The 23,835-nt window shown below is 34.5% G+C and overlaps 1 protein-coding gene, 1 non-coding gene and 1 pseudogene across 3 annotated transcripts in view; 2 read left to right on the top strand and 1 right to left on the bottom strand.

The window, feature by feature from the left end:
• Nucleotides 1–17,267, top strand: part of DCUN1D1 (defective in cullin neddylation 1 domain containing 1) — a 29,055-nt gene extending 11,788 nt beyond the window's left edge. For both annotated transcript variants that reach the window (XM_063097360.1, XM_063097370.1), the window contains exons 3-7: nt 211–379; nt 3,087–3,217; nt 13,625–13,707; nt 13,949–14,045; nt 15,342–17,267. In XM_063097360.1, the coding sequence (XP_062953430.1) occupies nt 211–379; nt 3,087–3,217; nt 13,625–13,707; nt 13,949–14,045; nt 15,342–15,421 (560 nt within the window). In that variant the 3' untranslated portion in view covers nt 15,422–17,267. The remainder of the gene's footprint in view (nt 1–210; nt 380–3,086; nt 3,218–13,624; nt 13,708–13,948; nt 14,046–15,341) is intronic.
• Nucleotides 7,877–7,985, top strand: LOC134365196 (U6 spliceosomal RNA). The gene has a single exon (XR_010021955.1). It is a non-coding gene; the product is annotated as a U6 spliceosomal RNA (small nuclear RNA).
• LOC134365261 (U6 spliceosomal RNA) lies at nt 11,810–11,924 on the bottom strand (annotated as a pseudogene).
• Nucleotides 17,268–23,835: the final 6,568 nt, after the last annotated feature.

Genomic DNA, 23,835 nt, shown 5'->3' with positions numbered 1-23,835 from the left:
CCCTCCTGTACAATTGCAGAATGCTGTTTAGGGGGCAGAGTGGCTTTAAATATTATATGGGCAGAATATCTGCTAGAGTAATATTGCTTCATATATTTAGTATATTTTGATTTTTTTTTTAATGGAACATAAAGCATTACCTTTTCACTTTTAGGAATGTAGCATAGTAAAGTATGGCACTAATTTAATATTGCATTGTTATTTTTAAAGATCCTCAAGATGAAAATAAAATTGGAATAGATGGTATACAGCAGTTTTGTGATGACCTGGCCCTCGATCCAGCCAGCATTAGTGTGTTGATCATTGCGTGGAAGTTCAGAGCAGCAACACAGTGTGAGTTCTCCAAACAGGAGTTCATGGATGGCATGACAGAATTGGGGTGAGTATATAGTTACCATAGGAAATGAGATACATCACTGAGAATTACTGTGGAACTGAGTTAGGTCAGGTAAATTTAAAAATTCACTGGCCCACAAACATCGGTATAAGCTAGAAATGGACTAATGTGCCTAGTTCCCATGTTATACAGATTTCTGAGTTTGTCAAGTTAGTTTGTCAACGAATCTGCATAGTTAGCTCAGCCTATTTGCATTATACTTTTATCTTTGTTTCTAAGGGAGTTAGAATAAAGTTATTATGCATTAATATTTAACATGGAATGGAAAAGTGAAATGAGGTTTGTAAGTTATTTCCTAATGTACGGCTGTGAACTCTAGAATATGAAAACTGGAAGGTACCTTAGAAGTTACTAATATTAAATAAAAATTATAGGAGGCCATTGTTCTAGATTAAGTTCCTGCACTAGGCCCCAAAAGACCATACTAAAAATCAAAATGGAGTTACCCCTGACCACAACTTAGTTTAGGTTTGGTGTTGTGGAACGTAGGAGAGAGAGAAATCAGGAAAGAGAGGGATAACAGCCCATTTCTTGAAGAGGCCAGTTTAAATCTTCAATAGGCATGATAATGAAATTTCTCTACTGTAATCTTTACACAAAAAGGATAGACTGAATAACCTAATGTTAAATAATCAGTTACTTTTGTATTGTTCTGTCTCCCAGTCCCTTCCCTGTAAGGAAGATAATTTGAAATGACCAGTTTGGTTTTTTTTGTTTTTTACTTTCTATTTTCTTCAACCTTTTTTCTGTCTATAAAACCAGCCGCCTCTGCCTGGCTCATTGGAATATTTATTCTGTTTTATGGAATGAAGTGTTGCCTGATTCTAGAATTGCAATAAAGCCAATTGAGATCTTTAAGATTGTTGTATTTTTGTCCTTTGACACTAATTGGTTTTTGTTCCACTTATGCCTTGACAGCTGATTAACTGAATATCTGAATAAATAGATGAAAAGTCATGGGCAGAGGTTTACCTATGACCTCTAGTTGTCTATAGTTAATGAGGCTGCAAAGGATTCAGTCTGTGGGTAGACTGCCTCCTCTGTTTTTAGTGGGCCATTGTTGAATAATAGCTAACATTTATTGAGCATTATTTTATTTCAGTAACTATCTTTTCACAATAACTTTGTGAGAGTAGTAGTGTTTATATCTGCATTTTAGAGATGAGGAAACTGAGGTATAGAGAAATTATAGAATTAGGTAGTAGTAGAGTCAGGAGTTGAACCCAGGTATCATGACTCTTGAGCCCTAAGGACATCATAATCAGGACACAAAAACCACACCAGGGAAGGTTTAAAGAGTTTGTTTTACTATGAAAAAGGAGTAAAATAAAACTCTAAGGTGTAACAGGTAGCAGTTCAAGGAAGCTGCTACCACTCCTTGGGTTTAGGAAAGTGAACAAACAAGGAAGGAATTTAGAAACGTAAGAGATCCCCATAGGCTGAGATTCAGACCTTGGAGGAGAGGGCGTGGCTGCTGCAGGAAAAGGATGCCTGCTTTGTTTCCAATGTGGTGGAGGAATAACTGGTTAGAGGCCACCTGTTGCCGAGCTGTGACAGTTGCCATTATTGGTGGACACTGAAACCCTTGCCCTCTGCAGAAAACAAATTGCAGTAAGAAAAGTTCGTTCTTCCTCTTCTGACTTTTCATTGCCTTCTCTTGGTAGAACCTAACATTGAGCCAGTTGGCAAGAGAAATGAAGACTTAAGGTTTGTAGTCCAGTATCACAAAGTAGGGCAAAGAAGGGTGGGTTTAAAGCTGAGAGGCAATAAATTAAATTAATAATTGGCCTGGACACCATGTTGTACAGCCAAAACCAGCCTCATCCTGAACTTGCTAGAATTTTCTATGCTAGTACAAGTTTTATTAGAATTTAAGGAAACAATGCTTTACTTTTTCATTTGAAACTGAATTCATGTAAAATGTAATAAACTTCCAAATCAAAATTTTAATTTAGAGACTAATGATCTGGAAGGTGTTACAAAGAATATAGAAGGAAAATAAAAGCAAAAATAATTAGAAGAAAAAAAAAGTGGATTGGTTTGTGGAATCTATAAGAAATAGAATATTTCTATCTCACGACTATTATGAGGAAAGTAAGGCTTGGTACTTGGACCTTTTCAACTCTGAAAGTTGAATAGTTTGCAGATATAGAAAAAACTTTATATTGATTTGAGATAATTCAACTGGAGGTGATGGGGCTTCAGTTGATATTTTTTATTATTATACTTTGCATTTCACAAGAAGCAAGTTTTTAAGAAAAATGCTTCCTCACCTAAGCAAGAGACCATGCTTTCAATTAGTTTGGAAGCTAAACATGTGATTAACATGTAAGCAGTATCTAATAACAGTTTAAACTGGTGATTGTTATGCTGACTGCTGTACATTCTTATTCACTGAAATGCACTTCTACAAGTTGATGTTTTTAGTCCCGTGTATTATGTAATTGAAAATAATAGCCCATTTCTTTTAAAAATAGTAATTATTTCTAACGTTTAATGACTCCAGACCTCCTCTTCCGCTAACTCCATACTTGTTTATATCTAAGTAATGTAAAAAGATGAAATTCTGCCTATCTGACTTTTTAAAAAAGAAGTTCTAGGAAATAAATATAAGTCCTCATAGGAGTAAATAAGATCTTAATTTGTAGTGAAAAATTTAATCTTTTATGAACTTAATTTTATAATGTAGATGTGACAGCATAGAAAAACTAAAGGCCCAGATACCCAAGATGGAACAAGAATTGAAAGAACCAGGACGATTTAAGGATTTTTACCAGTTTACTTTTAATTTTGCAAAGAATCCAGGACAAAAAGGATTAGGTAAGAATTTTATAAAATTGTATTTGGTGTTTCAAATATATGCAAATACATTGACAGTATCACTTTTGTGTTGTAATAGAAAGTTAAATGTTTTGAGCATAAAGTCATCATGAAAATACCAATTATTGTGCTCGCTTCGGCAGCACATATACTAAAATTGAAAATACCAATTATTGAAAAACAATGAGAAACAGTGAAATTTTAACCAGAAAATACCATGTACATTGAATAATAGGGTTGCCTTGGGTACCATATATGAGCCACTGATTTAAAAAAATTTTTTAATTATTTAATTTGTTTGGCAACTGGCCGGGGTTCCAAACCTTTGACCTTAGTTTTATCAGCACCATGCTCAACTTAACCAACTAGCCACTGATTTTCTTTTTAATAAAAACTACAGTACAGAAAATAGTTAAAATTCCACTGACTTTTTTTATGCATGCATTCATTTGTGATCCAGAAGATATTTTAGAATCTTAGGATCTATAGAAATACCATTATAAGATTTCTGAGTCATAGAATGCCAGATAAATTTATTCTTTTTGGTTATGATTAATTCGAAAACTGTAAGAAAGGAAGAAAAAGAAAATGATTATTATTCATAATCTTATTATTCAGAAATAACCACTGTTAGTTTAGATCAATCAACTCATACTAAATGTAATATCCATACATTTGCTTTGGGGGCTAATAGGGGATATGGAAATAAAAGATACAGTTAATTTACGAATTACCTTAAAAGATTTGATTGTAGTAGATAATACAAAGTAATAAATGTGTGTAAGGGTTTTGGAGAAAAGGACAAATGATTAAAAGTGGGAGTGGTTGGGAAATGCTTCCAGGGCAAGGTGAGATATGAACTGAAGGATTTGGTATTTGGTTGGGCAGGGGTCGATAAAAAGAGTTCTAGGGAAAGGATAGTTCTGAATGAAGATTTAAAGAAATAAGCTTGATTTCTTTGTAGAAGAAAGAGGACATTCCTTTGATTTTAGTGGGAATGGTTGTTGGGAAATTAAATTGGTGAGACACAAAAGTCTTATTTATAACCACAGGATTCTTCTAAAACAGGACAGAAAGGTTTAAATTGGAATTTGGGGGAAATGGGGACCCACTGAAATTTTGATTTAATCTACATTAGATTAAAAATTTTAATGTAAGCTTTCAGTGTGCCTGGAAATGTGCTAAGTACTTTACATACACTGCCTCATTTAATGTTTAACAGTTTTATGAGTTAGTCATTTAATAATTTACTGCCTCCTGTGTGCCAGATACACAGTAATAGAATGCTAGCCCTTTTTTATCCTTAATTTACATATGAGGAAACTTAGGCATAGCAAGGTTAAATAACTTGCCCAATGATGGAAGTGACTTTTTGTTTTTGAAGATATAGTAGTTGGAGAGGCTAACTGGGGCCTGTTGTACTAATCCTTCTTTATAGGTTAGATTAGAGGGGAAAAAAAGCATTGATGTAATAACACCAAGGTCAAGGGTTCGGATCCCTATACTTGGCCAGCCACCAAAAAAAAAAAAAGCATTGAGAAATGGATTATAAGAATAGGGATTAGACTGAGGATGTGATTGAAAGCTAGAGGGGAATGGATAAGTATACAATATTTAAAATGGAGAATTGGCCTACAGAGTGACTTAAACATGAATGAATTGATTAAAGATTTTCAAAATATTTGTACAGCAAAATTCTAAATAATGAAGTTTCTTTTCCAGCTGATTGTTCAATGTAGGTTGGGTTTTATTCTTATAGGGAAAATCCTCATTTGTTGGCAAAATAAGCTGGGATACCTAGGGTTAGTTTCTCTGTGGCCAGCAGTTAACTGGGCTAATTTTTCCAGTTTCCTCTCCTTTCCACAAATAAAAGTCTGTTTAAGTCTTTGAATTTGCATATATACATTAATGGAATTAATTATTTTGTGGTATTTCAAAATGTAGCACAATATTTAGATCAGATTAAACATGATGTGAATGTCAAATGTTGATTTAAAGGGACTTAACGTATTTCTTAGTTATATCCCTACTCCTTACTGAAGCACAAAATTAATAGTGTTTGGGGTGAATGTATGTTTTGGTATTGAATCTTAGTTTTTATTATATGTGGTGAAATAAAGCAAAATTAAATTTTTATAGCTATTGGATATATTAACATGATGGTAAGTTGGAATTTTGATTCCAGGAAAAAATTGACAAAAAGATTATGTGAGAGCATTAGATTTTAAAATTACATAAGTATGCTTAAGAAAAAATATATTGCTTAATGGATGTAGAGTTTCTGTTTTGTAAGAAGAGAATTCTGGAGATTGGTTGCACAGCAGTGTGAATGTACTTAACAGTGCTGAACTGTACACTTAAAGTCTAAGATGGTAAATTTTATGTTATGTGTATTGAACCACAATAAAAAAAAATTATTTTAGAAAAACCGCTAAAAGTATAGAATGTACAGTACAAAGAGTGAACCCTGATGTAAAATGTGGACTTTTAGTTAATAATAATGTATCCATAATGATTCATCAGTTATGAAAAATATACCACACTAAAGCAAGATGTTAAAAATGGTGGAAACTGAGGGGAAGGCAGGAAAGAAGAGGGTATTTGGGAACCTCTGTACTTTCTACTCAATTTTTCTGTAAACCTAAAACTAAAAAATAAAGTCTATTAATTAAAAGAAATAAAAGAAAAATATAAAAGACAAATTATTGTGTTTTTTTTGTCTTGCATTGGTGTTAGGTGTCAGGAAATGTAATGACTTGCTTAGTTGAAGAGTGATTAAAAAGAAAACAGTTTCCCTGACAGCCTTAAAGGGTTCACAGGGCTCTTAAGTTACAAGATTTGGCAGAGAAGGATTAGATCATAGGAGAAGAGGTGAGGCCCAAAACACAGTGGCAGAGAGTGACAGTGACAACACTGTGGTTTGTTTATAAATAGCTGTACTAGTTACAATGAGAGTTGGTGTTTCCATATTTTTTCACTTTCTATAACCTTATTTCCTGTGGTACCAGGATAGGGTGCTACATCTACCAACATCTGCCTTAGGCACCTGCCATTTCTTTTCTTTGCTTTTTTTGGCGGCTGGCTGGTACAGGGATCGAACCCAGGACTTTGGTGTTATGAGCACCGTGCTCTAACCAACTGAGCCAACCGGCCAGCCCTATCAGCTGCCATTTCTGGTAGTTGTCTGAATCTTATCTGAAAGGGATTTCATAAGACCTCTGTAAAATCTAACCTACCCAAAGTAACATGCCTACCTGATTTAGCTTCTACTTTTGAACATACAGGGACTGGACACACTTCGTTTTAGGAAGTTGTCCATTCCCGTTATAGAATATTATTATTATTATTACATAGTTCTTTCTTATTAAGCTACATCTTTGTCTTTATAACTTCCACCCTTGTTCTATGTCCTCCAGTGCAATACAGAGTTTAAGTCTAACCATTTAAAGATCACTATCACTCATCCCTTGTCCTTTTTTTCCAAGCCAGGATTCCAAATATTTTAACTATTCTTCATTAGAGGAGACATTTGTTATTACTCTTATTGTCCCCCCAAACACATTTCCAATTTTTCAGTTTCTCTCCAAACAGAGTTTTTTAATACTGGACATAATATTCCAAAAGGAGGCTGTTTAATGTAGAACACTGTAGATCTGTTATTTTTTGTTAGACTGTTCAGTCTATTAATTTGGTCAAATATTACATAGGTTTTTGGACAGCCATGTTATTTTTAGAGCCATACTGAGCTTTTATTAGACTAAAGTCTGTAGGTCATTTTGTTGAGAATTGTGTTTCACCTTGAATCTTTTACCTGTGCAGGTGGTTTAAAAGATATTGTTATTTGTTAAACATTTAATATTTAGACATAATTTTATAGTGTTTTAAAGAGCATTTTCATACATATAATCTCATTTAGTTCTCATCACAACCCTTTGAGCTAGGTAAAAAGCATGTTCTTCATCATACTGATGAAGAAACTCATAGCTGGAGAGACTTAGTAAGGTCACATAACTATAGAGTTGGTGGAACTGGGACTAGACCTCAGGTATTAAGACTTCACAGTCTCTGTTCTTTTTGTTATATTGTGTTGTGTTAACTGTAGATATTTTTGAGTAAATTAAGACATTGGGAATAGGATTTTTAATTACCATTCCATCCTCCCTAGTGAGTTGGCAACATTTTATTTACCTTAGGGACTATGTTTAGGTCTAGTCTCAACTAATTTCCATGTTCATCCTGCATTCAATTGATAATCTTTTAGGAAAATCCATGTTGCCCTTGTTGATTCTGTTTGAAAGAATGATATTGGGAGTATCTCTGTTTGCATTTTAAATTTTACTGTAAGGCCTTAAGGATTCATTTGGAAGGTTTCTCAGTTTTAGGCAATACTGTTTCTAGGACTTGCTTGTCTCTTTCTTTCATTTATTCTAAATGCTCTTATTTCTTCCTTATCACTGAATTTGCTCGGTTTTCTAAAACTACTTCAGAATCTATAATAATAATTTAAAGAATTATTTAAAATAAATAATAGTAAGGATGCATGGATTATTTATCAGGCATTGTGTAAATGCTTTATGTGTATTATTAAGTCACTTAATCCTTACAAGAACTCAGTAAGGGTAGGTAATGTTATCTTCATTTTAAACCGAATCACAGTGCTTGCTTCACTTTGGCAGCACATATACTAAAATTGGAGTGATAACAGAGAAGATTAGCATGGCCCCCACGCAAGGATGACACACAAATTTGTGAAGTGTTCCGTGTTTTTTTAAAAAAAAAAAAACAACAAAAAACCTGAATCACAGAGAGGTCAGCTAAGTTGCCCAAGGCCACTTAACTAGTGATAGGTAGAGTTGGGGTTTAAGAGAGTTTAACACTACTGTGTTAAACCACCTCTATCCCTGTACTGGCCAGCCAAAAACAAACAAAAACCACCTCTTTCTAGCTAGGCTGTTCTCACTGTCACTGAAACATTTCGCTCTAAAGGGCAGTTTTCCTGTACCTGTGGCAATTGACATTTTTTTCTTGTGCAATTTAATCTTATGTATTTCACTTCTTAGTTATAACATTGATCTTTTCGAGTTTTCCTTTTTTATTCAAAAACATTTATTGACTGCTTACTCTGAGAGCATGGAGTCAGGAGCATCTTAAGTCTGTCTGGGGAAGTTTGCGATATCTTCAAAAAGGTTACAATTTTTGAGCCTTGAATGAATGCCCTTTTTCAAGGCCAAAAGAAAAAAGAAGCTGCCATTCCTGGTGGAGGGATTAGCATGTTCATTTGCTCAGAGGTGAGAGAACATCACACCTTGAAGAACTGCAAGTAAGTTCATTTGTCTGAAAGCAACGGGAAATCATTGAAGAATTTTATCATGGAAGTGACACCAAATTCATGCCTGAAAGGTCTGTCTCACAGCCTTGTGGTTCTTTTAAAGGAGGAGAGGCAGGATTACAAAGAGAGAGATTAGTTATGGAACCTGTCACAGTGATTTAGTTAGAAATGAAGAGTACCCTAACATAGGCCCTGACGGGGGATAGAGAAGAGATAGATTTAAAAGGTACTTTGAAGGCAAAATGAGAGAGTTTTGATTGGATGTGTATAATGAGGAAGAAACGGAGTCTTCCCCAGCAATTCTCAGCACATTTTGGGGACATTTGGAAATCTGTCATGGTGTTTTTTGGTTGTCATAATGACTGAGGGTTTCTACTGGCTTTAGGGGGTTGCTAAATGTCCTACAGTGCATGGGACAGTTCCTCACAATGAGAAATTGTGTTTCATTGAGAAACACTGTGTAGGGGGTGTGGCAGTCATTGAGAGAGGGAAGGGATAGCAGGTCTGTAGACATAAGTTATAACATCAAGGTCAAGGGTTCGCATCCGTAGAGGCCAGCCCCCCCCCCCCCAAAAAAAAAAGAAGTTAAGATAATGAGTTCAGTTTGAGCCCTGCTGAGTTTGAGTTGTTTGTGGATACCCAGTTGAAGATGTCCTTAGGCCATTAGATATGCATATGAATCTAGAATACACAGATAGGTTTTAGATTTAGGAGTTGTTACAGGTGGATGAATGTATAACATGAGAAATGGTATAGGTTTGAAAAACTGAGGGAAGCAGGAGTAGTAGTTATTGTTGACACACACTGTTACAGAACACCAACATTTAATGGATGAATGGAGGAAGAAGAGCCAGTAAAAGAGAATGAGAAGGCCAGACAGGACAGAGGAAAATCAATAGAGTGCTGTCATTGAAGCCAAAGGAAGTGACAGTTCCAACCACAAGGTGTGCTCAGTTCTGTCAAATATGGCAGAGAGCCAAGTAAATTAAGGACATAAAAGTGTGTGTTTGACAACCAGAAGATTCTGCTGACCTTTTAGAGATTAATTTCAGTGGGGTGGATGATGGAGGTAGACATTGGTTAATAGGATTAGAGTGTGGGGGAGGTGAAGAAATGGGGCATTCAATCTAGACTACAAGAAGTTATCTTCTTCCACAACCTGAACTTTCAAACACTGTACATGTATACTCTTACTCTTGTCAGATTCCTATTTTAGTGTATCAGTTGACAAATGGGCATTTTTAGGTCTCATGGTTTGTAGTTTTTTGAATATTTCATTGTTTGTCATCCTTATTTTATAAAAGTTAGTTGAAAACGAAAAAAATGCCAACACTAGTAATAAGCTTAGTTTTCTTAAATTTAATGCCTTTGAAGTGAATTAGGCATGCTAATAATGGCACATCTTTAGTCTTAATTGAACATTTAATCTAAATTATTGTATGTTGAGTTGGTAAAGAAAAGAACAGAATTAAACAACCTGAAAGGAATATTGGATATAGAGCTTTAAAGACTGCAAAGACTAAAAAGGAAGTGCGATTAGGAATTAATGTCACATTTTTTTAGTTCTCTTAAAACATGGGGATCTGAATTTGACTTTTAACATGTTTTCAGGAACAAATTATGTATAAAAGTAGAAGACTCCATGTACTATTTCAAGATTATCTGTGAAGGGAATGAAAAAGAGGGTAGCTAGTAAAGGGGATAAGAGATCCAAGAAAGATTTTTAAAAAATAGGTGATAACCTGAGCATGTTTCTTTGGGGAGTGCAAAAAGCCAGAGGATAGGGCAAAGTTGAAGGTGTAGAGAGAGAGGAAAGTTAGTCAATAGGTAAGATTCCTTGAAGCGGCAGGATGGCATTAGATCCAGAATAAAGGTGTAAGGGGCTTATCCTTAGATAGAAGAAGGAAGAGGCACCTTTTTCATTGAGTTTAAAGGAAGGTGATGATAATAGAGTCAAAGGTAAGTATATTTGTTTGTGAAACTATGGCAAGTTCATTCTTTCAGCAGTTTCTGAATGCCTACTGTGTGTTTCAGTCTGCTAATTTGAGGATATGTAGTTCCTATACTCGAACCTCTTCATGGTCCAGTGAAGATGGGAGATTTTCTGCCTTATAGCCTATATATTTTTCTTTGAGGTAGGAGGTGAGGTTATCTGCTTAGGAAAGTGGAATAGGGAGTTAAGAAAATTGGAAAAATCTGCTGAGAGAAATTGAAGGGGTGGCCATTTTAATAGGTAAAACAATGGAGAGCCTTGCTAAAGTTGTAGGTTATTAATTTGATGGTGCCAGTGTTGAAATCATATATTTCCCTGGAAGATTGAAGATTATATTCATCCAGGATTCGAATTTTGCAGAGCAGTTGTATTTGAAAGATTGACAAAGGAAAAGTTATAAGGATTATGGGAAGGGTATGGCTGAAGTAAAGAGCATGAGGGGAACCAGATCTTGATGAAATTAAAGAACAGATGTAGTGGGAATAGAAAGAGAACTGCAGTGGTAAAGAGTATATGTGAGATGTTGAAGTTTAAAGCTTAAGAGTCAGAACAGTTTGGGGTGAGACAAAAATTAAAGTTTAAGATATGGTTGGTTTTGTACTAGAGTAGAGGTGAGTACAATCCTAATAGGCTACAGTGTTTGTATGATTTTTCACATGGACATTGAAGACCTTCAGGACAATGGCAGAACTTGAGGTCAAGAGGAACTGTGAACCAAGGGCCAAAAACACTGGTGAATGTGGTGGGTTTAAATGGGATGATAGAGATGAGGAGTGATAAAGTGATAGAGCCAGCTGGTATGTGTTTCATAGAGCAGATGGGTACTTCCATGATGGTAGAGCAATGATTTGGACGTGGCGATGGTGATCTAAGAAAGTTGTCCATGCTCCTGTAGGAGGGATAATTAGCAGCTGCCACTTGAGTAATGCCAGAAGTTAGTGTCTTTTGGATAGTGCCAGGCTTCAGGTAGCACAGAGAGGTTGAAGGAGCGGTCTATGAAGAAATTCAAGATACGGGGAAGTTAGTTGTGTTGTAATGGACATTCCAGGAGTATAGTAGGGTCAGGAAGGAGGGAAAACAGGGATAATAAAATCAGGAAAAAAAATCAGTGATGGAGATTGGGATGAGAGTTAGAAGATAACCAGGGTATCTGCATTTTGAGTAATAGTTAGGGATGATAGATGAGATTAACTGGCCTCAAAATTTAAATGGAGTTCTGATAAAAGTTGTTTCTGTCACTTGTTGAATGAGCTTTTTTTTTTTTTTTTTTCCAAATATAGAATGCTTCACGAATTTGCGTGTCATCCTTGCACAGGGGCCATGCTAATCTTCTCTGTATTGTTCCAGGTTTTTTTTTTTTTTTTTTTATGACGATGACTGGTAAAGGGATCTTAACCCTTGGCTTGGTGTTGTCAGCACCACGCTCACCCAGTGATCTAACCGGCCATCTCTATAGGAGATCCAAATCTGTGGCCTTGTTGTTTTCAGCATCACACTCCCCCAAGTGAGCCACGGGTCAGCCCGTATCATTCCAATTTTAGTATATGTGCTGCTAAAGCGAGCACTTGATTGAGTTTCTGTGAGGTTAGTGTCCTTCAGAAGGGAGACTAGCAAAAATGATGAGGCTGCTTTATTGTGTTAGTAATATCGTCCATCCCTCTGCCTTGTGTTTTCTGGAAGTATGATCAGCATGCTTTAGTATATCTTTGCTCAAGTCACTGATGAAGTTGTGAATAGAATGGGATATCAACAGAATAGTAATGTTCCTGGAGGGACTTCCCCCCAGCTTGGCCTTATTCTCTTAATTAACACTTGGGGAAATGGTTGTTTAATCAGTTAGCTATTCGTTAGTTTCAAGTTCCCTTGATATCATAGAAAAATCTCTATATCATTAGGGAGATACTGAACACCTCCCTCTTCTACCAGTCTAAGAATTTTCATAGAGGAGAGATTGGTTTTATATAACTTATTCTTAACCCTTGCAGGTTTCTAGCAATTTCTATTTTTAATTTATTTCTTTCAGGTTTCTAGCAATTACTATTTTTAATTTATTTATTGAATCAGCATTAAGTTTACTTTTTTATTGTTTTTAAAAATTGGGGCAGCACTTGCCCTCTTTGCCTTCCCTGGTCTCTCATGCTTCATCAGATTTTTAGGAGCAGTTTTAAGATCACATCTAAAAGGACTTTAGGTTACCGGGCATGTAATGTTTCTTGTCCTGGAGATGTAAATTTATTTATAAAAGCTAGATACTTCACAACTACTTTAGGTCCTTGAAAGAGATCATAGTTCTTCCTCTCTTTCATATGACAGGTAGTTTTTTGTCATATGGCAATGTTGCTGCTCTATCTTTCTCTGCTCCATGTCCAATTAAAAAGCCATCTATGTGGTCTTCAGCAAACTTTAAAAAAATCTTAGTTTATTATTAATTTTAATTTTTAAATCCATATTCCTAATGATCTCCTCATGGTCAAGGTCCAGTCATTCAACAAATTAGAGCATAAGATTAGGTAGGATTGTGAGTAGTATCCCTTTACATTCCAACCTTTACATCAGTGATTCTCAACTGGGGGCAATTTTGCCCCACAGGAGACCTTTGGCAATATCTGGGGACATTTTTGCTTGCCACACTGGGGGTGGCATGAAGCTGCTACTGGCATCTAGTGAGTAGAGGTCAGAGATGCTGCTAAATTTTGTACAATGCATAGGAGCCCCTTACAACAAAGAATTATCTGGCCCAAACTGTCAGAAGTGCCAAGGTTGAAAAACCCTGGTGTACATGTACTAACACTTGAATACTTAACGAGCTAGTCAAATATGCTTAACTACATTATCTGAATTTAAACTTGAGAACATCCCTGTGAGGTAAGTGGTATCATTTTTACCCTGAAGGCCCTGAAGGGACCATTGATTGGTAGGAGACAAGATACCAACCTTGGACTTATTTATATAGGAAATTTCTAATACATAAGTATTCAGGATAAAAACTTTTTTGTTTTTTAGGATTTCTTTGGTCTTACCTGTTTTTTTTACAGGGACAAATATTCATAGCATTGAAATACATAATTTATTTTTAATGTTACAGATCTAGAAATGGCCATTGCCTACTGGAACTTAGTGCTTAATGGAAGATTTAAATTCTTAGACTTATGGAATAAATTTTTGTTGGTAAGTTTATGTTTTCTGCAGTTCTGTATGTTTTCTCTAAAATTCTGCTGTGTTTAAAGATAAATTAATGTATTTTGAAGCATGACTAATTCATCTCAGAATGGACATAGAATGAGAAATTTGACCATCAGAATTTTATTGCACAGTTGTTTGGCATTCTTGTATTTAGCATTGTCTGAACTGTTTTTTTCCAACTCTTTTTAGTGATTTGAATGTTTTTCATTTTTGTTTTTTAAAATAGGAACATCATAAACGATCAATACCAAAAGATACTTGGAATCTTCTTTTAGACTTCAGTACGATGATCGCAGATGACATGTCTAATTATGATGAAGAAGGTAATGAAAATTTTTGCCTTACCAGTTTTTTTTTTTAAACCTGCCTTCTTGTCTCTTTTTATTACACGCTCGTGAACTTCTTATCCACTCCAGTTTTTCTTGGAGTTGGATTTCCCTCTTCGGAGCTTTTATTTATGCTCTTCTGAATGCCTTCATCCTCTTTACCAATTTTTTTTTTTCAGTTTATTTAAATTCCAATTCAGTGTTCATGTCTTCCAGAAAGGCATGAGTGATTTTCATCCATTTTTTGGATTTTCAGTTTACTTTAGGAACCTATTCTCTTCTTAATGTACTTTTATGCTTATGTGTATGAATTTTCTTATTGTTATTAGTCTTGTGTGTAAGCTTGATTGTGAACTTTAAAATTTATTTTTATTTAAAAAAATTGGCTGGTGCAGGGATCGAACGCTGGACCTTGGTGTTATCAGCACCATGTTCTAACCAACAGGCCAGTCCTGTAGACTTTTTAAGTTCAGTAACTTTGTCTAATTTGAAATGTATTCCAGCTGCCTAGTATAGTACTTTTGGCATTCAATAAATATTTACTGATTGAATACTTTTCTGCTATTTCTTCATGTATGTATAATTCCCTGTGACTCTGGCCTCTTTAGAAGTGTCCTAAAACCATTTAAACTAACCAGGGATGTTATTTCTTCTGTTTTTATTGTCATTTATAGTCTTCACTAAAAAGTGAGAAATGTTTAATCCTGCGTATGTCTAATAATTGTGCTTTCTGTTAGGTTTTACGCAAAACTGAAGAACTTCCTGATTTGGAGGTTGAAATGTGGATGTGATAGAGGCATGCATACATGCATTTTAAATCTTTTAGTAATTTACTGTCATGAAATAGGATGGTGTTTACCATTTGCTATTAATTTCCTTTGTAAGATTGCCCCAAAATGCTTGAAAACTTCCCCCATACTGTGCTTTCAGTGCCAGCAGCATGCCATCATATCATGGCCATCCCTTAGGCTGCCAGTTTTGACCAAACTACTTCCATTGCCTGACTTTGATGGCCTTTGGAAAACCATATTATTGGTTGATTGCCAGAGAGTTACTTTTATCACTCAAGGAACAAACAAATCTTGGAATAATACAGCAGAGGGAATGCAAGGAATATTTTGCATAGTAATTCTAAAAAGCTTGAGTTTTGAAAGACCTGTGGGAATAGATAAGAATGATCTACTTTAACTCTTACGAGGAAGGTATTAAAAAAACAAAGGATTCTATTAAAATATTAGCCTTATTTCTGCCTTTTTTTCCTGCCCTTTCTCCCATATTTTTCCTTTTCCCCAGGAGCATGGCCTGTTCTTATTGATGACTTTGTGGAATTTGCACGCCCTCAAATTGCTGGGACAAAAAGTACAACAGTGTAGCACTAAAGGAACCTTCTAGAATGTACATAGTCTGTACAATAAATACAACGGAAAATTGCACAGTCAATTTCTGCTGGCTGGACTGAACTGAAGATCAATCCTCACAATTCAGACTGAGGGTTGAGACAAAACTTTAAGGATACATCTTGGACCATATCGTATTTCATTCTTCTAATGGTGGTTTGGGCTTGTCTTCTAGTCTGGGCCGCTCTAAACATTTATAATTCCAACGTTGTGGATTTCATCTTATCTCTGTGGACCATCCTAGTTTATTCACCCATAAGTCTTAGAAGCTTTATGGTGATTATTTTGAGGTTTCCATTCTTGCATAAAGCACAATGCTGTCTTCATCAGAAAACAGTTTGGCATAAGAATTAAAACATATGAACATCACAAACAATTTATAAAAACTTCTTAAATATACGCTTTGGGCTAGTTGCAAAGACTTTGCTGATAGCACTTCCAATGAGAGTGATATATTTAAGTGTACCGGATCTGGAATGGTGTTTTGGTTTGGGGGGATTTTTTTTCTGGCAAATCACATGTATTGTTGACATGAGTAGAGTATCTGATGAAAGAAATGTCAAAATAACCAACGTGAAAAATTTTTAGGATAACTTGGTGCCTACCAGAAAAATGTATTGTGTTTCAGACTCTTGATTTCAAAAAAGGTTCCACAGAACTAGTCTGCACTTATCTAACCCATGTTTATATATAGTTGTCCTACAGGGAGCTTTTATTTAGAAAATGTTTGCATAATGTTAGATTCCCCTCCTGTCTACATTATGCACTACATAATTGGATTTCATAATGCTTTTGAAATGCTTATATGCCTGTTGAATAAGTTAAACTATTTAATTTGTTTTGAATGTTTTGGATTGCTACACAATACAATCTAAATTTAGGCATGAGGGTTTATTTTTTGGTTTATTTTTTTTTGTTTGTTTTCTTGGTCATCGTACTATGGAACACAAATGAAATTCTCTTAATTTATAAGAAGATATAGTAGGAATTAAATTTTGAAAATGGTTGTGATGAGCCATGAAGTTCAATCTTCATAATATAGGTACTGCTTTTTCAGACAAATAGTCCATTTTTGATGACTTCTTATTTTGTTGAAATTGTTTTAACTGCTAATCACTGTGGTTGCCAAATACTTACTTCAGGAGCAAAGATTTTCAAACAAGCATACATTTGGTGCAAAATACCAATCTGACTTCTATTTTCATAAATTATTTAGTCTCTTTACTGTTTTGTTTCACTCAAATTTGCTCAGTTTTCACATCAAAGCAAAGGGCTGTCTTGTATGTCTTATTATTATTATTATTATTATTATTATTACAAGACCCATGAACTGCTTTCATGCTGAAAATGCTCATTTCTCTGTTCACTTACTGACATGTGAAGAAGGATTTATTGCTTTCTTAAACATTTCTGTAAGGCAGGTTAAAAATGTAAAACTTCAAATGTTGGATGACTGGTCTTTAAGAGGAATAGACTTCGCTTGGTATATTCAGGCACTCTCTGAGGTCTAGTGTTGATATTAAAAAACGAATGTATTTCAGAATAGCAGTATATTTTATGCAAATGTGGAAATGATTTTAAGAAACAATGACATGTTAAAATTGCTTTTTATTTGCATTACTTTAAAATCAACCAGAAAGCTTTCCCCTTAGATATTATGTTAATATTCCAATCATAACTTTAATTCAAGAATGCAGTTCTACAAGAAAAGAAAATTTGAAAGTTTCTATTCAGGTTACTGGAATTGGTTATTAAAAGAAAAGAGAAGAAGAATCCTGCTGCTTTTAGTATTTCTTGATTTCATTTTTGTAAATATAAAGAGGAACTTCAATTATGAAAAATTTAAAAAAGATATATATATATATATATATATATATATGTACTGTTTTGTTTCCTGTCTTAAAGATTTTGAGTTATGGTATTGTTTTCAGATTGATTAATTCAAGTATGCTGTGTTTTGAAATGAGATCCCTTTAGCTTTTTTTTCCCCCCCAATATAAACTTTTTCATAAAAGTCTGATATGGGTTCATGGCCTAGTGCCTTGGGTTTTACATATTTTTCCTTTTAAATGCAAGACCTTTTCAACAAAATAGTGTTTGTCATCAGTTTGGTACTAAACATTTATAATTACTATGTAATTATAAACAGAAATACATAAAGCATCGAGTATAATTATGTAGCGTAAAAGTTAAGGTTGTTCACTATGATGGCATCTTAAAATTAAAAGAAACTTACCAGGGCTGAAAAGAGAAGAGTGATTTAATGTGGTATGTTTATTCTGCAGACAAATGTCTGGTTACAGGGAATATTTTGTACTAAAATAATGCTTACACATATGGCTGTTTGTGTGTGCGAGAGAGTGCGTGCGTATGTGTCTCAGAGAGAGATTGTCAGAGAAACACACACACACACACACACACACACACACACACACACACACACACACACACACACACACACACACACACACACACACACACACTTGAATTGCTTTAATTCATAAGTGTTTCAGTCTTCATTGTGGTAAACTCCCCATGCTGATTGCTCAACCACAGGTACAGTTTCCTTTTTGCCAAATGTCAAAACAGGTACACATTTTAAAATGTAATGCTTTTTAAGTAGTAAAATGTATAAAATTAGAAGTGCCCACATATAAAAATACTTGAGATCAAGATTATCTTTAGTGAATATCATCTGCATATCTCTGTAAGTTCAATTGTGTTTCTTACAACCCCTGTCATATTACCAACAGAGGCAATAAAAGCTTCAGTGAAATTGCCATGACTAAATCTTTTCACATATTATTTCAGTGTATAATTTTTTTTTTGTCTTTTTCGTGACCGGCACTCAGCCAGTGAAGTGCACCGGCCATTCCTATATAGGATCCGAACCTGTGGCAGGAGCGTGGCCGCGCTCCCAGCGCCGCGCTCTCCCGAGTGCGCCATGGGCTCGGCCTCAGTGTATAATTTTTTAAAAGACTAAAATTCACCTGAAAACTTTTCCAGGAAGAATAATTATTCACGGAAAGGGCATTGTAATGGCAAATATGGGGGAGAAAAAACATGCCTCGTCTTGTTTACTACATTTAAAATGTTTACAACTATACTGGGCTGCTTTATTTAATAATACTGTAGTCATGTAATATGGCATTGTAAGTATGTGTCCTCCCTTAGATGTTTAAAAAGTTTTAATGAGAGAAAGTAAATTTACTCAACAAAATAACATGAGAAATCTTACATAAAATCCTTACCGAGGAATTCTATTAAAGCAAGGTATACTATTTTTTTTCCTCAGAAAGATTAAAATGAGTGTTCATTTATTTTTTATTTGATGATAATCAAGAAGTTTGAGTAGTTGTAGCTAGTTTAATGTGCACTTTGCTTAGATTTTAAAACATTTTACTGTTAAGAGTACGTATTGTAAACCTGTAATTTTTACATATGAATGACAGAAGAAAGTTTAACCTAATGAAATAACTTTGGAATAAAAAAGGTAGTGGTTCTGGAGAAATTTATTATGGTTCACAAAGTATGCTTTTGTTAAAACATAATAAAGTTTTAGCAAGACTTAATTTCTGTAGCCCTAAACATTAAGTTGTGTATATTTAATAGAAAATACTTATCAGGCACCTCAGCAGTTTTCTTTAAATGTCACCTTATACTTTTAACAATATGATTTATATTGAATACGTAGATGTTTTGATAAGATTTTATCAAATCTGATAATGTAATGATAAAATGTTTTAAATGTGAATTGAACTATTTAACATATATCTCAATAATTGAGGACACAAAACCTGCATTGTAAGTTCTACATAATGTGATAATTAGGGTTGAAATTATGGCTCATCGTTTAATTGATTATAAACTTGAGTATATTTCTGTACTCTTTTGTATTGCCTCCATTTGTATAATCATAGCAATAATTTCTATTTTTATTTCATAGGAATGTGGTGAAGTTATTTATCATGACACCTTTCCATTGATTTCTGAGGGGAAGGGCTTTATATTTTGTAGTAAAGAGAAATTTGAAAATTCCTAAAAGTACAAACCCACTTTTCCAGGTTTATCCTTTTTTAAAAAATTTATTTTTATTTTATCAATATACAATGTAGTTGATTTTCATGTCCCTTTACTGAATCCTCCCTCCCCCCTCTATTTCCCCCCTCCATCAGTATCATATCTGTTTGCTTGTCTTAACAAGTTCAAGGAATTGTGATTGTTGTGTCTTCTTCTCCGCCCCCCATTTGTTTGTGTATTTATTTATTTATTTTTAACTCCCACAAAAAAGTGAGAACGTGGTATTTCTGTTTCTCTGCCTGACTAATTTCACTTAGTATAATTTTTTCTAAGTCCATCCATGTTGTTGTGAATGGTAGTATTTCATTCTTTTTTTATAGCAGAGTAGTATTCCATTGTGTAGATATACCACAGTTTCCTTATCCACTCATCTGCAGATGGACATTTAGGCTGGTTAGGTTTATCCTTATTATTTGTTGTCATTTTGGTTGAATATTTCCTTTATTTGTACCTGATTCTAGAGGCAGATAGTGCTATTCTTTAAGCTTGTAATAGATGTATTACATGAATGGTGTTATCAGAGCATTCTTGCCATCGTATTTTCTTTATCACCTGTGTGTAAGTGGTATTTCCTGTTGACCAACTCATCCGTTTGGCAGCTTTCCACTAGGTTCAATGTTTTGTGTTAATGTGGCTTTTCACTTCTGTTTGATTTTTTAAAAAATCTGTCATAAATAGGGAGTTATGATAAGAGATGCACAGCCTTTGTAGTAAGTGGAATTCCTAAAAAGTAATGTCTATGGAGTTTTAAAGGAAAATTATTTAAGGGAACCATTTCGTAGATATGTTTTTCAAAGTGAGTATTTTCAATTTAAGTATATCTCAAGTTTCTCTTTTCTTACAAGTTTTGTTTGATTAAGTATTTCAGTGTAATTTTTTGTACTTGTGCTGCGCCGAAATCATAATGTAGATTGTAATTTAGAGCATACAATTTTTAAGCTGTAACTTGGGGCTGCTGTTTTGCATTATGTTGGGCCATGGCAGGTAGGGTGCCTCTTCCACGTCATCTGTAGCTTTCTACTGTTATCTGTTGTAGGTTATTAGGGTTTCATATGAGATTTGGTTTGGGGAAAAATACTCAGTTAAAATTTTTTTAATGGCTGGCCTAGAAGGGGACATTACCTCTTTGGGAAATCTGTTGATGGAATGGAAAGAAATGGAGTCTGACCAAAATTAAAGCCAGCCTGAGCATAGAAGGCAGCATTGCTTTGAAAAGAAGAATTCATCAGATAATTCAAAACAGAAGAATTTTGAACCAAACTAGTGAAAACAAAGCCTGATTTGAAACAATGAAATTTTTGAAACTTATCAGGGGCCACATGTAAGTGGCTTAATGAGCAAACAAAACAAACCAAAAATGTCTTTTATATTTAGAAGGTATATATGTATTAAATGCATGTTTTATATAAATACTAAAAATTTATTTTAGGTTACTAGATGTTCTGAGAAAAACTTCGAATCTAATGGAAAATGTGGGCAATACCAAGCAAGAGATTTTTACAAAGGAATACATACTGTCGGGCATAGGTTGGGGAAAACAAATTAATAAACTGGCTAAGAGACAGTGCTAATGTAAGCAGTAGACAATTATTTTGTCACATAATTACATTGTTCATAACTGAAAGAGCAATATTTGATCAAGTAAGGTTTAGATATGGATGTACTTGGAATCCTTTCAAAGTAGCATGTTTAGTTTTCAAGCAAATGCTAATATTCTTAATCCTAATTGTATACTAGGATTCATTGTATTGAAATTATTTGAAATGAATGGGCTGTCAGCCAGAGCTTTAAAATAGTCATTCCTAAGACTGCGTTGTAATGATACTTAAAAAAAAACAAACATACCAAAAAAACCAAAGCAAAACTTTATTGAGGTATAGTATATGCACCATAAAATTCACCAATTATAAATGTATAATTCAGTAGTTTTAGTAAATTTATAGGGTTGTGCAGTCATCATCACAATCTAGTGTTACAACATTCCTATCAGCTTAAAAAGCTGCCTTGTGCTTTTTTGTAGTTAATTCCCGCTCCTACCCCTAGCCTTAGGCAGCTGCATTGATTTGCTTTCTGTATAAATTTTTTTTCTAGAAATTTCACATAAGCAGAATCATATAATTTGTAGTCTTTTGCATCTAGTATTTTGTACTTAGTATGTTTTTGAGGTTCATTCATCCTTGTTGTGGCATATACTTGTATTTAGTTTCTTTAGTTGCTGAGTAGTGTTCCATTGTTTGGATATACTAACTACCCTTGTTTATCCATTCACCAGTTGATAGGCATTTGGCTTGTCTACATTTTTTTATTATGCTGATGATGCTATGAACATTCACATATATGTCATTGTGTGGACATGTTATCGATCTAAAGTAGATTGGTAGCACTGGAATTGTTGGGTTGTGTGATACATTTATATTTAACTTAAAAAAAAAAAGTTAAAACTTTTCCAAAGTGTCTGTACCATTTAGAAATATTTCTACCACAATGCATGAAGGTTTCAGTTTCTCTACATCCTTGCCAATACTTGTTATTGTCATTTTTTACTTTAGCCATTCTGGTGGGTATGTTTTTAAGTGTACGTATTATACCTAGCTATCCTAACTCGTGTCTGCTGGCTGTGCAATTTGGGTGAGTTTCAGGTGCACTGAGGAATTGCTGTAAAATTAGTTACAATAAACAGGTACTTACTTGGAGGTGGTATTTTCTGTAGCCAGCGGGGATAGTTTTTACACTTCCAAAGGGTGTTCCAGTCCCCCAGTGATCTCTGGTGAGGAATGGTGCTGATGGCTGCTGCTTTGCCTCTGTTATCATGTGTATCATGGTTGGTGTAGCTACCCATTTAGCCTGTGACTGGTGGTAGCAATGAAAACTTTGCGCTGGGCTGACCGGTTAGCTCGGTTAGAGCGTGATGTTGTAACACCAAGGTCAAGAGTTTGGATCCCCATAACGGCCAGCTGCAAAAAAAAAAAAAAAAAAAAAAAAACTGCACAAATTAATGTGCAGTAACAGTCTCATTATGAAGTTTCCCAGAGCTTTTACTTTTGAGATAACTTTGGGTGTTAATGATTCTTTAAATTTATAAGAATTTAGTTGATACTATGTAGTTGTTATAGCTACTTGTGCTCTTACACATAGTAGACATTGGAGTGAATGCTTTTTTATTTGTAATGAAAATATGATGAACCCATTTTTTTTTTTTTTTGGCGGCTGGCCGGTATGGGGATCTGAACCATGGACCTTGGTATTACAAGGCTGTGCTCTAACCTGCTGAGCTAACCAGCCAGCCCTATAATGAACCCATTTTAACTTGGCGAATTCATGGCCAGTTTTGATTTATCTATATGTCACCCATCTTTTGAACCCCGATTTATTTTGACGTATGTTCCAGATAACAAGTCATTTCATTTGTAAATATTTCAGTATGTATGTCTAAAAGATAAGGACTTAAATATAACCACAATTCTATTATTGCACTTAAATGTTAACAATTTGTTAATGTTAGTAACTATCCAGTAAGTATCCAAATTGTCTCATGTTTGTGTTTGTTTTGTTTTTTCTCCTAATTCAAGTCAGGATTCAAATATATTAATATATGCAGGGTCTTCAAAAAGTTCATGAAAAGATTAGCGTTGTCTTTTAATTCTAGTTTTCCATGAACTTTTTGAAGTACCTGTGTATCTTTTTAAATTTCTTAACTTGTGGGTCCCCACACCCCACACCTCAGCTTGGAATTCATTTTTGAAAAAGCAGTGATTGTTTAAATTTTAAACTTCTGTGTAATTTCAAGCTTAAGGTGAAATTTTGATGTACTTAACAAAAAAGGTATTCTGAATAGAAAATATTTTGAAAGTTAATGAAGTGTGATATAAGAAGCTATTGTATCAACAGTCTCTAACTTAAAAATACAATGTGACTTGTGTCCAGAATATATAAAGAACTCTTACAACTTAAGGAAAAGAGAACCCAATTTACAAATGAGCAAAGGACTTGAATAGACATTTCTCCAAAGAAAACATACAAATGGCCAATGAGCACGTGAAAAAGATGCTAAACACCATTAATCATTAGGGAAATGCCAATCGAAACCACAATGAGATCACTTCACACTCACTAGGATTGCTTTAATCAAAAAGACAATACATGTTGATGAGGGTGTGGAAAAATTGGAACCCTTGTACATTGCTAGTGGGACTGTAAGCTGGTATAGCTGCTTTGGGTAACAGTTTGGTTGTTCCTGAAAAAGATAAGAGTGAGTATGACCTAGCAATTCTACTCCTTTATATATTCAAGAGAATTGAAAACACATGTTC

This window comes from Cynocephalus volans, chromosome 1 (genome assembly GCF_027409185.1).
Source record: "Cynocephalus volans isolate mCynVol1 chromosome 1, mCynVol1.pri, whole genome shotgun sequence".
NCBI classification, from domain to species: Eukaryota; Metazoa; Chordata; class Mammalia; order Dermoptera; family Cynocephalidae; genus Cynocephalus; species Cynocephalus volans.
Note: the sequence above shows the minus strand (reverse complement) of the source record. Positions and strands in the feature narration are given on the sequence as shown.